The sequence below is a fragment of the Dama dama genome, chromosome 3, assembly GCF_033118175.1.
Source record: "Dama dama isolate Ldn47 chromosome 3, ASM3311817v1, whole genome shotgun sequence".
Taxonomy (NCBI): Eukaryota; Metazoa; Chordata; class Mammalia; order Artiodactyla; family Cervidae; genus Dama; species Dama dama.
The window spans coordinates 20,070,010-20,085,718 of record NC_083683.1 but is presented as its reverse complement, the minus strand read 5'-3'; the positions used below and the strand labels follow the sequence as shown (position 1 = coordinate 20,085,718).

General features: G+C 43.7%; 1 protein-coding gene across 1 annotated transcript in view; it reads right to left on the bottom strand.

Moving 5' to 3' along the window:
* TRHDE (thyrotropin releasing hormone degrading enzyme) overlaps positions 1-2,648 on the bottom strand; it is a 419,920-nt gene extending 417,272 nt beyond the window's left edge. Inside the window, exon 1 of the mRNA XM_061121911.1 lies at positions 1,750-2,648. Coding sequence (XP_060977894.1) covers positions 1,750-2,648 — 899 coding nt within the window. The remainder of the gene's footprint in view (positions 1-1,749) is intronic.
* Between the last annotated feature and the right edge of the window lie 13,061 nt (positions 2,649-15,709).

The following is a 15,709-nucleotide window of genomic DNA, read 5'->3' as shown; positions in this document are numbered from 1 at the left end:
CTAAAGCACTGGGCAATTTATTTAGATGAGGTTATACCATAGCACTCTATAAATATTAAAACTTTTGTGTTCTCTCATAACACACTGAAATTTTCCCAGCCTCTTATCCTATATCAGCTTCTCCTGGGAGTTTCCAGACGGCATGAGCTCTAGCATAGGGACCAGAAAGCCTGAGTTAAGTCCCAGCTACCCAGTCTGCTGAGCCCAGGAGCCCGGGACTTCTCTGAACCCAAGTTTTCTGCTGTCGTGAGAATCTCTAGAGAACAAGGGAGTCTCTGTCAATGGCACCATTACTAGTCTCCAACCTGCCTCCACTTCAAAGGTTGTTGATTTCATTTTTAAGTTCATTTGGGTTATTCCCTGGCCCCACAGCCACTTAATTATTCATTTATCTTAAATGCAAGGGGCCAGGGAAAAAAACAAGAATTAGTTGTTTATGCATTCAACAACATGCTTGAGGGCTTGCTACCACGGCACACTCACAACATGAGTGGGCACTCTATGTGCCAAGTACAAGGTTAAGTGCTTTTTAATGCATTTATTCGTGGACATCTGCAACAATTCCATGAGGATATTACTATTATTATTTTCACCAAGTTAAAACTAAAAGTAGAGGTTCTGGAGCCAAAGTGCCTAACTCTAAAACCTGCTTTGTCAGCTCGTTATATTACAAGTTACTCCACTTCTTGGTGCTTCCTCTTCCCCATCAGTAAAACAGGGAGTGTTAACAGCACCCGGCTCATGGGGCTCCTGTAAGACTGAGTTGATACAGGACGCTCATTAGGCACTAGAAGTAGTCATTGCCAGGACCTGGTGACAGATTGATCAACTTCCGCAAGCCTTCACCACAAGTGGAGTTGAAGCTGAGACCTGAACCCAGTTCTGTTGGACTCTAAACAAGTGGTGAAAAACCCCACAGCTTCTCAAAAAAATAAGAAACAGAATACTGTCCAAATCTAAAAGAAGCATCAAAGGCACTCACTAATAAGGCATTTGAGACTGACGCTTAGCTTTCCCCTTTTCACCACTGGAGTCATTTCCAGAGGCAGTAACTCGGGAACAAACGGGCGTCACTCTGCGTTAGGAGAGCGGGAAGTACCAGCAAGAACATTCCTGGCTGGCTTTGGCCAAGGCAGCCGCCGCCACCCCCACCCCCACCCCCACCCCACCCCCTTACTCTGTCACTGGGACCGGCTCTTACTGCCCAGAATCTCAACTTTCCGTTTTGCAAAACTTCGTGAGGCCAAAGCCTGTCCACTGCGCTACGCCTTCCAGAAGCGGGCGTGGTGGGGCGGGAGGAGGACCTTGCTCTGCCTCCCGCGTCCTGACTCCTCACCCAGCTGCAGCCCTGGCCTCTGGCGCTCACCTATTTTCCCTCCACGGTAAATTGGCAGGTTTTTGATGTCACCCTGGCCTGGGGCCGCTCAGATACACATCACTCTTAAAAAAAAAAAAAAAAAGCTGTGTGCTCTGCCTTGAAGCAACTTTAACGAGGCAGGGGGTCCCAGCCTGGAGGAGTGGCATTTGGTACCGGTGAGCGAGCTTGTGGAGTTGGCCGCAGTAAGAAGCCAAGCCTCGGGAAGACCCCGAGAGTTCTGGGCGACGGCCCTCCTCCACCTTCACTTCCTTCCCTCCATCCTTGGCCCCCCGTGTATCCGAAGCTCGCCCGGGGCCCTGGTCGCCGGCTGCCCCGCGGTTTAGGGCAGCCCGGCTGGGTGGGGCGGCGCGGGGCACCGCCTCCCTCCCTACCTTCTCTCCCCGTGGAGCACGTAGGAGCTGCGGAAGAAGCCCAGGAGCTCGTTCTCGATCAGGGCGTTGTAGATGATCTTCAGATTGTAATTCCTCTGCGCGTCCAGAGTCCTATTCAGCACCACCACCAGGACCTGGGTTTGCGGGTAGAGGAAAAAGCCGGCCACCGGGACCGCCCCGGCCACCCGGTCCTCGGCCACCTGCACCTTCTCGACCGCCACCCGGGAGGCGTGCAGCACGACGTAGCGAGTGGCGTTCCGGCACGCGATCTCCACGTTGACCTCCCCGGAGAAGGTGAAGTTCTCCATGAAGGCGGTGAGCATCAGATTGTAGTGCAGCGGCTTGAGGTGGCCGGACAGGCGCAGCTGCGTCCACGGCTGCCCCGGCTCGCGCTCCTCCGCAGACGGCGGCTGGGCGGACGGGGTCTCAGGGGTGGCCTCCGCGCCTGCCCCGGGCTGCGAGGAGTCCCCGCCGGCGTGCTGGTTCCGTCGGGCCGAGCCCGGCAGGCTCTCGTTGCCGCCGCGCGCCGGGAAGCCGGCCGGGCCGCCGTCGGCGCCGGACGGCACGCTCGCCCCACACTCGTCGAAGCGCAGGCTGAGGAGAACGGCGAGCATGGTGACCGCGAGCAGCGCCACGAGGGACACGGCGAAGGCCAGCACCAGCCGCTTGTGCACCGTGATGCGGCGCTCGGAGGTGCGGGGCCGCACCCCCGCGGAGTCCGCCCACGGGCCCGAGAGCCCCCTGCCGCCGGCCCGGAGCGCCGCGTCGTTCTCGCCCATCGCGGCCGCGAAGAGGGAGCCGCTCTTCTGAGCCCCCTGCTCCTTCTTCTTCCTCTTCTTTTTCTTCTTCTTCTTTTTCCTCTCCTCCTCTTGTTTCCCCCGCTCGCCGTCTAGGGCCATCACACCGCCTCCTCCTCCTCCCCCGCCCCCTCGGGCGCCCCCCGCGAGCGGGCCACCCGGGCCACCGGCAGCGTCGGCATCAGAGCGCGCGCCGGCCGAGGGCGCGACGCCAGCTGGGACCCTGGGGAGGCCGGCCGGGCGTCTCTTAAGACGGGCTCTGGCCGTAGGCGACAGCGCCCACGACGCCCCCCATCAGCCCCGCCTCTCTCCGGACACAGGCTGCAGGGGCGCGGGCCAGCGGGCTCCGGGACGCGCCCAACTTGGAGAGCGTCTTGCTCGCCCCAGAGCGCGCGCTACTTCTTCGGCGGGAGCCGGGCTCCGGGCGCACGCGGCCCCCGCCCCTGTGTGCCCGCGGCTCCCAGCTCGCCGTCCCCAGCGCCGAGCTCTCGCCTGGCTTTCCGCGGGAGCCTTCTAGCGGGTCCTCGGCTGCCAAGGAGGGAGCGATGGAGAGGGAAGTTAGGGCTGCCGCTTTCTCTCCCCACTCCAGCGCCGGCGTTCAGTCCTCTGGGTGGGATGTGCTCGCAGCAGCGGCGGCGGCAGCGGAAGCGCCCGAGTCCCGAGCCCAGCAGCCGGGGACGGGAGGATGGCCGGGGCGGAAGAGACCGGGTGAAGCAGCTCAGTGAAGTCCCAGGGCCGCAGAGCTGGGCCGGGAATCTGTCCGGGAGAAGCCTTCTCCTCCAGCCTGGGCACTTTAAGCAGCGGTGGCGGCAAACAGCGCGAGGCTGCACAGCGGGCAGCGAGCCTCCCTGGTCCCGACGTTGTGCTGACCTCCGGAGACGACAAGTGAGCTAGAAGTGTCCGGCCGGGCCACCCCCCTAAGGTAGATGACGCTCCGGGTTTGCGCTATATGCCCGTGGGGAGAGCCGGAGTGCGTGTGTGCGAGTGAGTGTGCATGTGTGTGCGCGCGTGTGTGCGTGAGCGTGTGTACACAGGCTCCAGATCTAGATTGCCAAGGCTACTCTGGCTGCGCTCAGGGACTGAAACTCCCCGAGAAAGGCGACGGCGAGAGCCAGGAGGCCGGAACGGCGGGAGGGAGGGGAGCGGGAGAGGCCGGCCCTGGGAGATGAGAGAGCTTTTCTCCGCTCTGTCACACCAGACACCCACAGCCACAGAGGGGGTTGCTGCGCCGCCTGCGAGGAGAACGGTCAATCTTCAGCGCAACGAGCCCCGCAGTCCCCCTCTTCCCGACCCTTCAGCCCCGCCGCGCCTTCCCGGAGGGAGCCTTGGAGCCTTTGGCTATGAATGCCTAGAGGCCAGGGAAGAGCCTGCTGGGGAGAAGGAGCGGTCTCAGATTTCACATCAAGCTCACCGGAGGATTTGGAGGATTGTATATAAATTGAAATAAATTCTCCAAAGCCTGACAACATGTACTATATTGTGTGATGTGTCCAGGCGTGCGGTATTAAAATAAGGGTTAGCAAGAAAGCGTTAGACTCCTCCGGAAATAAAGGCTGCAGAGAAGAGATGGCTTTTTCCCAACAAATGTATTTTCGGATTGAGGAAATACTTAAAATATTCAAGTGTAATATTCAGGACCAGAAACTTGAGACTGAGAACAGCTGAGGACATGAGCTCCATTACTTTAGACTTAGAATAGTGACCAGGGATATTCTGTGATTGGACAGTTTTTCACTTCACCTGGTCACAATTACTTTTTTTTTTTTTTTTTTTTTTTTTGCTGTTTTCAGTGTTATCATGAAAATCGTTTAAAATGTTTTTAGAACAGTTATCAAAAGGAAGTGTCCATCCACAGCAGTATCTCAGAACCGATTCACAGACCACTGGCTGGTTGTGGATTCTTGTCTAAGTTTGTTGAAGTTTTAAATTAGAGTGCAGAATGTGTATGAGTATAGGGGATATCCAAGCCATAGAGTTTAGGTGAAGAGCTCTAATTGGAACAGTATTCAGAGTACAGCCACCCCAACGCTCACAGCTTAGAGGCAGGAGTTTTTCTCTAGTTTTCAATGAAACAAAGTGATGGGCTTCAGAGTCGATTTTGAAAAGTGCAGAATAAAAAGAAAATGAAGTAATTTCTTTTTACACATTTCTTTCACATCTTCAAATCCCTGAAGGCATTTTAAAAAATCATGTCCCTAATTATTTTTTTTACAAAAAGGAATGTTTAACACCACTGGCTTTGGAGTCCTGAAGGTACACATTAAAATCTTGTTGTTTGGCTTTAAAAGCATGACCAAAGAGAACAGCCCAAATATGTATCAACTTCAGCCTGAAAACACAGCCCTCTGTTCAATGAAGCTCTTTACCATTTATACTCAGATGGGATACATTCCCAATGCCATACATTCTGAATGTCCATTTGAATCCTTTTAAATGATGATAAAAAGTAGTGCCAGGGTTTTTGTTGCTTTTTTTTTAAGCATGTTTTATGTGGGCCGTTAGCAACAGACCAAGGGAAATGCCACAGTCTGTTCAAGTTACTTTTTTATGCTCTGTTTTTAAATCTCTCTGCTCTTGCTGTCCATATGTATCTGCCTGTGTGCATTTTAAGAATTGAGGAGTCCATGGTTTGTTAGTTTGTTTTCACAGACTCAGGAAACACAGTATAGGCAGACTGAAAGAGCTGTGTGACTCTTGGCGGCTTACCAAAGTTCTCTGACCTTAGGGCACTAACCAACAGTTCAGGATTATTGATCAAAAGTCCATGGATACAACTCACTTGAATTATAAGAGGAATCTGGAACCACCCCCTAGAAGTCTGAGAACCACTGCCTCAATGAAGATGTTACCCACTAAAGAATCTTTAAATGACATTAGTCAAGAAAAGATTCAAAGAAGGCTCTTTCTGTTCTTCTTTGTATTTTATCTGTGTACTTTTGAAAATCTCTGCAAGGCAACTCCTGAGGATTTCAGAATTAAACAATACATTTACCAACTAGTAAAGTCTCAACTGGCTATGATTAAATTAGTGGATGGGTTATTTCTGAGACCTAAGGTGAGCAGACACGAGCACATTAACCTGTAGTGAACACAATTTATGAAACACTGATTCCCCTAAAATGCAACTTTGCCCAGTAAATGCAATATCAAGGTCAAGTGGGTAAATATTTCTTCCTTTCATATGGATGTTACAAAAGGGCCCCAGTGAACTTTTCTCTTGTTAATTTCTGAAAGTATATAACTTACCACTGAGAAGTAAATAACTTTGGTATAGTAACTTTTTTAATTTTATTTTTTAGAGAATATCTATTCTACCCTCCTCAAACCAAAACCAAAAAAAGACAAAATTTCAGAGAGTGTACCTAATAAAAATCTTAAAGAGATGATTCACTAATATTCCTGTAAAGAAGTTGCCTTCAGTGTGTAAGTGACTAAATTGGAGAGACTTCGACTTTGTCAGTGTTAGAGCCATGCAGGAGAATAAGACTTTCCAAAGTGCCTGATGCTCTTCCCAGAAACACATTCATCATTCATGATAAGTTTGGTAAATTTATTATTATTGGATAATTTATGATTATTTTCTTTAGTTAATAAGTGTCTTTCAAGTCATTTTGTGGCCATATTTGATTTAGAGGCTTGTAAAATTGAAAACTCTCTGAATGTTTAATATCCATAAGTCCAAACAGAAGTTATTAACTAAACCTACACCCAGGTTCCTTGATTAATCAAACTGAACTATTTTCAGCAAATGCACTGGCTTCAGAGGCTTTTTACTCTTTGATTGTTTACACTTGAACTGCTTTTTCTCTCTTCCCACTGGTTTGTATGGAGAGGCACAACTGAAGTGTCGTTTTTATACTCAGCCCCTTCAAGTGTAATTAGCACTTCACTTTCAGAAACAGCTTGGCTGAGCAGAAAGAACAAGATCCGAACCTCCCCTCCCCTCCCTACATTATCCTAACCTACCTCGCTGCCTCAGTTTCTCCATAGGTTCATGTTCAGGACTTAGATGGACTAGGTAACCTCCGTGATATCATCCAGCTCGCAAATTCTGTAAAAGAAGTTCCAAAGTTAAAACACTAATCTCTTTATGCTATCAGGGATTTTTGATTCATCTTCTCCATTGAGAAGCAAAAAAGAAAAAAAATTAACTAAAAACTATAAATTCAGTAAGTAACAAGACTTAATAAAAATACACTGTACTAGTTAAAGCATATGAAGAGAAGAAACCAAGCCCTGCTACTCTGGCAGGGAAAACAGGACTGATCTGTTTTCTGAGCGGCTGCGGCCCCGAAGACCTCCCATACCTGGAGACCAGAGCGACGGTGAGCTCTGCTCCCAGCTGAAGTGGTGCCGCCACGTGGCCCCAAACCTGGCTTGAGACTGAGATGGTGATAACTTGATGAATTTTTTAATTTGGGAAAAACAATATTGCAAACTTTATTAATATTTTATACTATGTAACTTCAATTTTTCATACCATTTGATCACTGCATCCGTTAAAGGGTAACATGTAAGAAACACCCTTCAAGATAGAACTTTCCTCAAGAATCTTAGCAATGGAAAGATTAGCCATAATTCAAACAGTGCAATTTCATAATGTTCACTAACTACAATTAACACCTTGATTTAATTGCTGGTTATCTGATATATGTTTATTTAAACAGATTAATCTGAATTGATATCATATTTAAATTTGACTGTGTCTTCTTTACTCACATAAAATCTGTAAAATTATAAAGTTGTTTTAAGAGGAAAACATTCCCTAACCTATTAATGTATTACTACATGTTATTAGGCCAAGAATCTCATAATTATGCTTACAACTAAACAGAACAAGTCTTACTTACAGAGTCGGACATGACTGAAGTGACTTAGCACGCACGCATGCACATGCCATAGAAACCTTACCTCTTGAAGGCATTAATAAATATATCTCTGATCCAAGCTTATGTGACAATTCAAATTTACATGATCAGAATAGTGTCTCATCTCTTTTTTTTTTTTTTTGGCTAATGACTTTACAATATTGTAGTGGTTTTTGTCATACATTGACTTGAATCAGCCATGGATTTACATGTCACCTCTTTTAAACCATGAAAAATATTTGAAGAATGTATACTTATTTAGATATTAATGTAAAGTCACATAAAGACAGAAATATCCTATTGTATTTCTTCCATATGTATCTTCTAATCCAACTTTTTTCTCTTTTCCACTCATTTGTTCACTCTTCTTCCATTTAATAATAAAGCATATTATCTCTTGAAACCTGTACCTACTAGAAATACACAGACAGACATTTGTTTGATATATAAATGTTTGTCACTATTGCTCTTTAAATGAGGTAATTACATAGTGTATTATACACCTGAAAGTTGCTAAGAGACTAGATCTTAAAATGTTCTCACTACAAAATGAAATTATTATGAGACAGTGACAGAGGTATTAGCTAATGCTATAGTATCATATTACAAATTACAATATATAGGTGTAGTGGGGTTCCCTGGTGGCGCAGGCAGTCACCTGAATCTGCGTGCAATTCAGGAGACCCAGGTTTGATCCCTGGGTTAGGAAGATCTCCTGGAGAAGGGAATGGCTACCCACTCCAGTATTCTTGCCTGGAGAATCCCACGGACAGAGAAGCCTAGCGGGCTACAGTCCTTGGGTCGCAAAGAGTCAGACCCAACTGTGTGACTAACACTTTAACTTTCACATACACCTTAAACTTATGTACGTTAAACTTACAATGTTAGTGCATCAATTAAATCTTAATTTAAAATGAAATAAAAATAAAATTAATTCATTAAATGAGGTAATTAGAATATTTTCTTAAATTTGAGTAGCAAATGGTGGTTGTAAATGGATTGATAAAGAAATTAGGATAAATAGGGTGAAGTGTTTCTCTTAAGATAATGAAATGTCACTAATCTTGAGGTCATACATAAGGTTTTGAAAGCTGATCCAGATCTACAATATCTTTTATTTTTAATCATATTCATGGGACATACTTATAATGAGTCAGTATTCTAGTCAAAGATGCAATCATTTCTGAGTAAGAAATATATCTTCTGTTGGAAAATATTTCACAACTATATAGTATGCATATTATACAATAACAGTAAAAATTTAAATTGTTTCTTGACTCATTAAATTCCTACTTTGAAACCAAGGGAAAAAATAGCCAAATCATAGTATTTCCCTTCAAATTTTAGACCTGTGGATGAATAACATTATCTCTTAATCACGAACTGAAGAATGGCCTCTTTGAGGGGCTATCCCTCCTTCTTGCTCAGAATCAGAGAGATTTGCTAGAGAAGACCCAGTGCCTCCCACCACCACATGTGCTATAACTAAGGATGTTCCGTGTCCCTTACTTTCAGGCTTATGATTGAGGCTACGCCAATATCACACCATTTGTTTCCCCATACACGATTTTCTGAGAACATTTCCCCATATACATCCAGGAAGTGCTCTCCAGGTGCCTTGAAAGTCAGGTAAAATATGTATTTGGGGATCCAGGAATTATTTTTGGAACTCAAACAGTTAGACTTTGCCTAAAATACCTTAAAGAAGTTATTTATATGGTATTACTACAAACAACCATCAGAGATATTGCAGGTTCAGTTCCAGACCACCGGAAAAAAAAAAAAGCAAATATCACAATATAGCAAATCACATACATTTGTTGGTTTCCCAGTCCATATAAGAGTTATGCTTACACTATACTGTAATATATTAAGTATGCAATAGCATTATGTCTCCAAAAATACATACTTTTTAAAAATATTGCTCACCATCATCTGAGCTTTCAGCAACTCATAATCTTTTTGCAGCAGTAATATTAAATATCACTGATCACAGAGCACCATAACAAATATCACAGTAATGAAAAAGTTTGAAATATTGTGAGAATTACCAAAATGTGAGCAAATGCGGTTGGAAAAATGGCGCGATGGACACAGGGTTGCCACAAACCTTCAATTTGTTAAAAAAAAAAAAAAAAAAGCAGTATCTGTGAAGCACAATTAAGCAAGGTATGCCTATGTTACAAGTCTAAATTATAAGACCATTAAGTGCCAGGCACTATACAAAACATGAAAAATGGTCATAATTTATAACCATACAATGATTGTAAAGTCTGTATCTGGAAGAAAAAAAACTTTCCTACAAAAGAACTACACTAAAATATTTAAACTTACTCTTTATAATTGGCTGCTGGATTAAATGGTTTTTTTTTTTTTTAACTCCAAGAACAGTCTGTGGGAAAAAAGCAATGAACCTGAATATGGATGTTTTGAGCTACTAGCATGTTAAAAGGATAATCATGTCAGGAAATAGGATTAATGCCCATAAAAGAACTGATTTAGTGTAGAAGTTGCTTGTGGTCTTCACTGTTGTCACTTTCCTCTTTAGTGCCACCTTGTGGGTTAGCCAGTAACAATAAATACACAGGGTGTGAGTTGAGGTTTTTTTCTTTTTCTTTCCCTCCGCCGTAAGAGTTTTTCAGGTGGTTCAATGATAAAAAATCCACCTGTCAATGCAGGAGATGCAGGAGATCCAGTCTGGATCCCTGGGAAGATCCCTGGTGGAGGAACCCACTCCAGTATCATTGCTTGGAGAATTCCATGGACAGACGAGCCTGGCAGGCTACAGTCTATGAACTCACAAAGAGTTTTACACGGCTGAGCACGCAAGCATGCATGCTATATTAAAACTAGACTTTGTACAGTGGCAAAACTCAGATGTGAAGCACTTTTTTTGTTTTCTCAGAGAAGCAACTACTTCACTAGAAGATATTTGCCATAATTCTGCAATTGGCCATTTTAGACACCAGAACCATTTCTCAGAGATTGGAAATACTGGAGTCTACACAAAAATCGATGTTCATTTATAGGATAATCACCAAACTTATCTTGGATAACGTAAGTGGCAATCTCTGACTTGTGATTTTTTCCATCAGAAAAATGTTTTCTTAACTCAGTATCATCATTGCTACAAGTGTCCCATGAGAATTGATTCTAGGTGATTCGAAATGCTGCTCAATCCTGTTTACGAAAAACTCAAATATCTGATTTAGTCTCGTTTGCACCTTACTTCTAACACCAGATTCAATTTGCAATGAGTTACCTTATTCAGTTTGTTTTCTAATTATGATGCTACAGTTATGAAAAATAAGGGAAGAAGTCAGTACAGTATGTCGAAAGCTTTCTTTTATTAGAGACGCACAGGAAATGTGTTATATATTCCCTAACACTCTCGATATATAAATGCTATAATACTGAGTAGCTAAAAAAAGAGAATAGTTTCTCCTTTTTTAAACATCTAAACTTTTGTTAGAATTTATTGCTAAGTTTTTTGTAGAATGATGAAAAAATAAAATTTTAAATTGCATATACGGAGTCATTTCAGAGCAAGTGAAAATCATGTGTAATTTGGTCACTTTGAAAGTTTAAATGTCCATATGTGAATTCCTCCTCCTCTATTTGGAGTTGAAGGTTTTACTGTAGGTTATTCAAAATGTAATTTTCCCTGGATGTGTAATAAGGTCTCAGATTTGACCTCTAACCTGAATGTTATAAGCTACCAGTGAAATCACACCACCACCAACAACAACAAATTTTCAGTGTTGTTATAGGCTTTCTAAAATCTTAGTATGGGCTTCCATGGTGGCTCAGCAGTAAAGAACCTTCCTGCCAACGCAGGATGCACAGGTTCAAACCCTGGGCAGGGAAAATCCCCTGAAGAAGGAAATGGCAACCAGTATTCTTGCCTGGAAGCTCCCATGAACAGAAGGAGTGGAGTGGACTACAGTCCACGGGGTCACAACGAGTCAGACACAACTTAGCGACTAAACAACAAGATTTTAGTATTGAACCCAAGTCAGACACTATCAGTACAGAAAGCTGTGGAGACTTCAGAATCCAATTCTCTACTCATTTTTGACTTGAACAAGTCTCTAAAGACAGTAAGCTGTGTTTTCCAACTCAGGAAATGCTTTTTAATTAATTTTTGCACCCTTGGATATTTGAATTTTTCCATCACATTCTGACACATATTTAGTATCCCATGGATTTGATACAGGAGCCAATTAAAAGGTGCCTTAGAATGATAGGGCTTCCCTGGTGGCTCAGATGGTAAAGAATCTGCCTGCAATGCGGGAAACCTGGGTTCAGTCCCTGGGTTGGGAAGATCCCCTGGAGGAGGGCATGGCAACCCACTCCAATATTCTTGCCTGGAGAATCCCCATGGACAGAGGAGCCTGGCAGGCCACAGTCCATGGGGTCACAAAGAGTCGGACACGACTGAGTGACTTACATTTAGAATGATAGCATTCAACCTATAGTCCTGCATTTAACCTTTTTTTTTTTTCCATTTAACTTTTGCATAGCTACCATTGAACAAATCAGTGTTCTTAGAGTTTAACCAAATCAACAACCAGCCAAACAAACAAACAAAAAAAAACCCTAACTAAAGAACTTTTTAATCTGGGGACTACGAAAAGTGGAGACCATGTTTTCATTTCTGTTTCAGCTTGTTAATAATAAAGATATGTCTTCCTTCGAATTCTGTCCCTGGTGGCTCAGACGGTAAAGCGTCTGCCTACAATGTGGGAGATCCAGGTTTGATCCCTGGGTCCGTAAGATCCTCTGGAGAAGGAAATGGCAACCCACTCCAGAACGCTTGCCTGGAAAATCCCATGGACGGAAGAGAGTGGTAGGCTACAGTCCATGGGGTCGGTCTAAGCTGAGTAACCCACTGCATAGTGCCAGCCACAGGATTCTGTGGATACGTGCTCCCGCCGGAGAGGCAGGGGCTGCCCTGTGTTCAAGTAAGTGGTACCTCCGTTCACCACATAGTTTAACTCCAGGAATGACTTCTCGCCTCTCTTCACTTTCACTGTATTCGTTTTAAATAGATGGGGTTTCAGAAACGAGTTACAAAGCAGCAAAACACATTTCATATCTTCTCTGTTACAGTTTCCAAATTAAGCAGATCCTAATTACATGGGTTACATTATGTAACAATAGCGTAATGTCTAAAGGCTTTTATAATCTCTATTCAATTCCTCTTAAAGTGAGACTGAGCAAAATATTTTCTGGGCATTTCTGAGAATTTCACTTTCAGTTTCAAAGGATCATTTATTTCTTTAATCTTCCAACGTGAGAAAGTAATGAATATTTAGTTTGTTTATACTCATTTTTAGAAGCGCTAACATTCAACTAGGTAAACTTAGTAAGTGATAGCTATTAATGTACTCTTTTGTCTTCTAGGCAGAAAAATCAAAGTTATTTAAAGTAAAGGATGTGTTTAAAATCAATGTATGTCCACAAATTAATGTTTATAAATACTTTCTGAGATCATTATGTCTTATTTGGGTGTATGGTCTTTTTTTATCTATCTCTACTTTAAAAGATATGGAGAGAGATATAAGTAGATGAGAAAGGTAGACCATGTTTCCATATGGTCTGAATAGAAGTAGATGACTTGTCACTAAGCTAAACTGCAGTGTTCTAAAGTACACAAATTGTTTTCTGTGTCACTCCTTCATTTTCAGTGCTTGCCATGCAGCCAAATTAAACTGTGATGTGATATCATCCAAATACATAATTCCAAATATAAAATTCCAAATTCCATCCAAACACAAGATTCTAAAACTGTGACCAGAGGATTAGTTCTTTATTTCTATGAGATTTGCCTATAGTAATTCTCTGTTTAATGTTCAGAGTTGCATAGCAGTTCGCTTTTAAATGTTCAAAGCTACACATTTTGGATGTGCAAATAATCAAGTCCTAGCAACTCTATAAAATATAATCCACATTATGAACTGAACAGAATGAGCCCTCAGATCTGATTGCCTAAGGCTCAAAATGTTAATGCTCCTGACACACCTTACAAGTATTATAGCCAGTTGAAATTGCATTATGAAGATGACCTGTGGCCCCCACCCCACCTTCTCTTCGCCACCCTTCCCGTCCCCGCCGGCCTGGGATGGGAGCTTCTGCAGCGCAGATGAGGGGACCACAGAGGGGACCATAGCTGCCCTTCCTGTCAGTTTCCACAAGTCCAAAAAGGGTCAGGCCTGAGGAATTTTATCTTCTCGTGTTCGACTGTGGACTGAATTAATTAAATTTTTCCCAAAGGGCCACATTCTCCCATACTTTCTCAGGAGGGAAAATTGAGAAGAATAGAAATAGGTCCAAATGAAGTGAAATTTTTCTTAATTAATTCAAACAATAACACCATGAAAAAGCACCTTGAATTTTTCGATTCCCATGCAATTGGTTCTAAAAAGAAAACCATTCTAAATTGTCCACACGCTCTCATTTATTAGTCTAGAGCTCTTGCCCAAGCAATTATTTGCAAAGGTAATATAGAGAACATCGTGGTGATTTACTTTTTTCCTAATACTTTTTTATCCATGAACTCTACAGAACTGTCAGTAAAGAGAAGTGACTGTAAGAGAAGGCCCACTAAATATATAATAAATTATGTAAAAGTAAAGGGGAAAGAACCAAATTCCATTTTAAAACAGATCAAATTCTGCAAAACGTAAATGTCACACACATCATTGTTTATTTATTGATAACCGCTTAAGAGTAATCTATAATTCTTCCTAATCTTCAAAATAGGCTTCTGCCAGTCACCTAATCTCCTGGGGAGAACTGTCTTATGAAATTATCACCTGATTTTGTAAAGTCCAGAAAACTTTAAGGCAGGAGGAGAAGGGGACGACAGAGGATGGCATCACTGACTCGATGGACATGAGTTTGAGCAAGCTCCGGGAGTTGGTGATGGACAGGGAGGCCTGGCGTGCTGCAGTCCATGGGGTCGCAGAGAGTCGGACACGACTGAGAGACTGAACTGAACTGAGAAAACTTGAAACCCAACTGAATACCCTTCATTTACTCAATTGCCATTCAAAAATGCTATAGGTAATGAACAATAAACAAAATAACAATTTAACTGAAGATGGGCTTACCAGGTGGCAGTAGTGGTAAAGAACCTGCATACTGATGGGGGAGACGGGAAAGACGCGGGATCAGTCCCTGGGGAGGGAAGACTCCCTGGGGGAGAAAATGGCAACCCACTCCAGTATTCTTGCTTGGGAAATCACAAGTATTCTTGCTCAGGAAATGGACTGAGAAGCCTGGCAGACTACAGTCCAAAAAGTCATCGAGTCAGACACAACTTAGCACACACGCACATCACATGCGTCTTGATCAGTACGTGTTCCATGAACAAACGGTCCCTTCAGTACTGGTCACCAGCTCCCTGGCCTCTGGCATTCCTCCCCCTGGTTTAAGGCTTGCCTCCCCCTCCCTGCCCAGCACTCTGGTCTCCATGCCTGGTGAGGGCACCCTGCAGCTTGGCCTTCTATGAATGGCCCGAGTGAGCCTTCCTACTGGAGTTGGTCCAGCCAAGACCTTGCTCTTCCCTAGCTCTGGCCTAGAAACGTGGTGTCAGAGTACTTGTTGAAAGCATTTTATCTTGAGGGAATGAACTAACAAACAAAAACTGTATCATTTTCCTTGAATAAGCCAGTAATAGATAAATAAGATCTAGAATCGGCATCTGATCCTTGGAGACCAAAGTGATGTGTTCTCCCAAAGGAGAATTTGACTAGATGATGAGACAGTTTAGGCATACGGTGGCATACTTTACTCAGGAGTTAGAATCTGAAGTTGGCTTATAAAATAAGTGTACATGTGTGCTCAGTCTCTCGGTCACGTCCAACTCTTTGTGACCCCATGGACTGCAGCCAAGCAGGCTGCTCTATCCATGGAACTTTCCAGGCAAGAATACTGAGTGGGTTTCCACTTCCACCTGCAGGGGATCTTCCTGACCCAGGGGTCAAACCCACACCTCCCACGTCTCCTGCACTGCAGGTGTGCTCTTTACCGCTGTCACCAGGGAAGCCTGAAGTAAGAAGCACCTGTGGTCAAACTTTCCCTTGAAAAATCCCCTAAACTGCCCATAAAAGGCAGTAAACCCTGGTTCCGTGTAGGCATCCCTATGTAAGCAATATGTACATACAAATATAAGTATAAAATATGTGTAATATATGTAACATTTCATTAAACTGAATTTGAGTAAATAAACCATCCATATGCTGTTTTAATAGCACTGTTTCAATTCACTACTGTGTTTCTATGATGCCA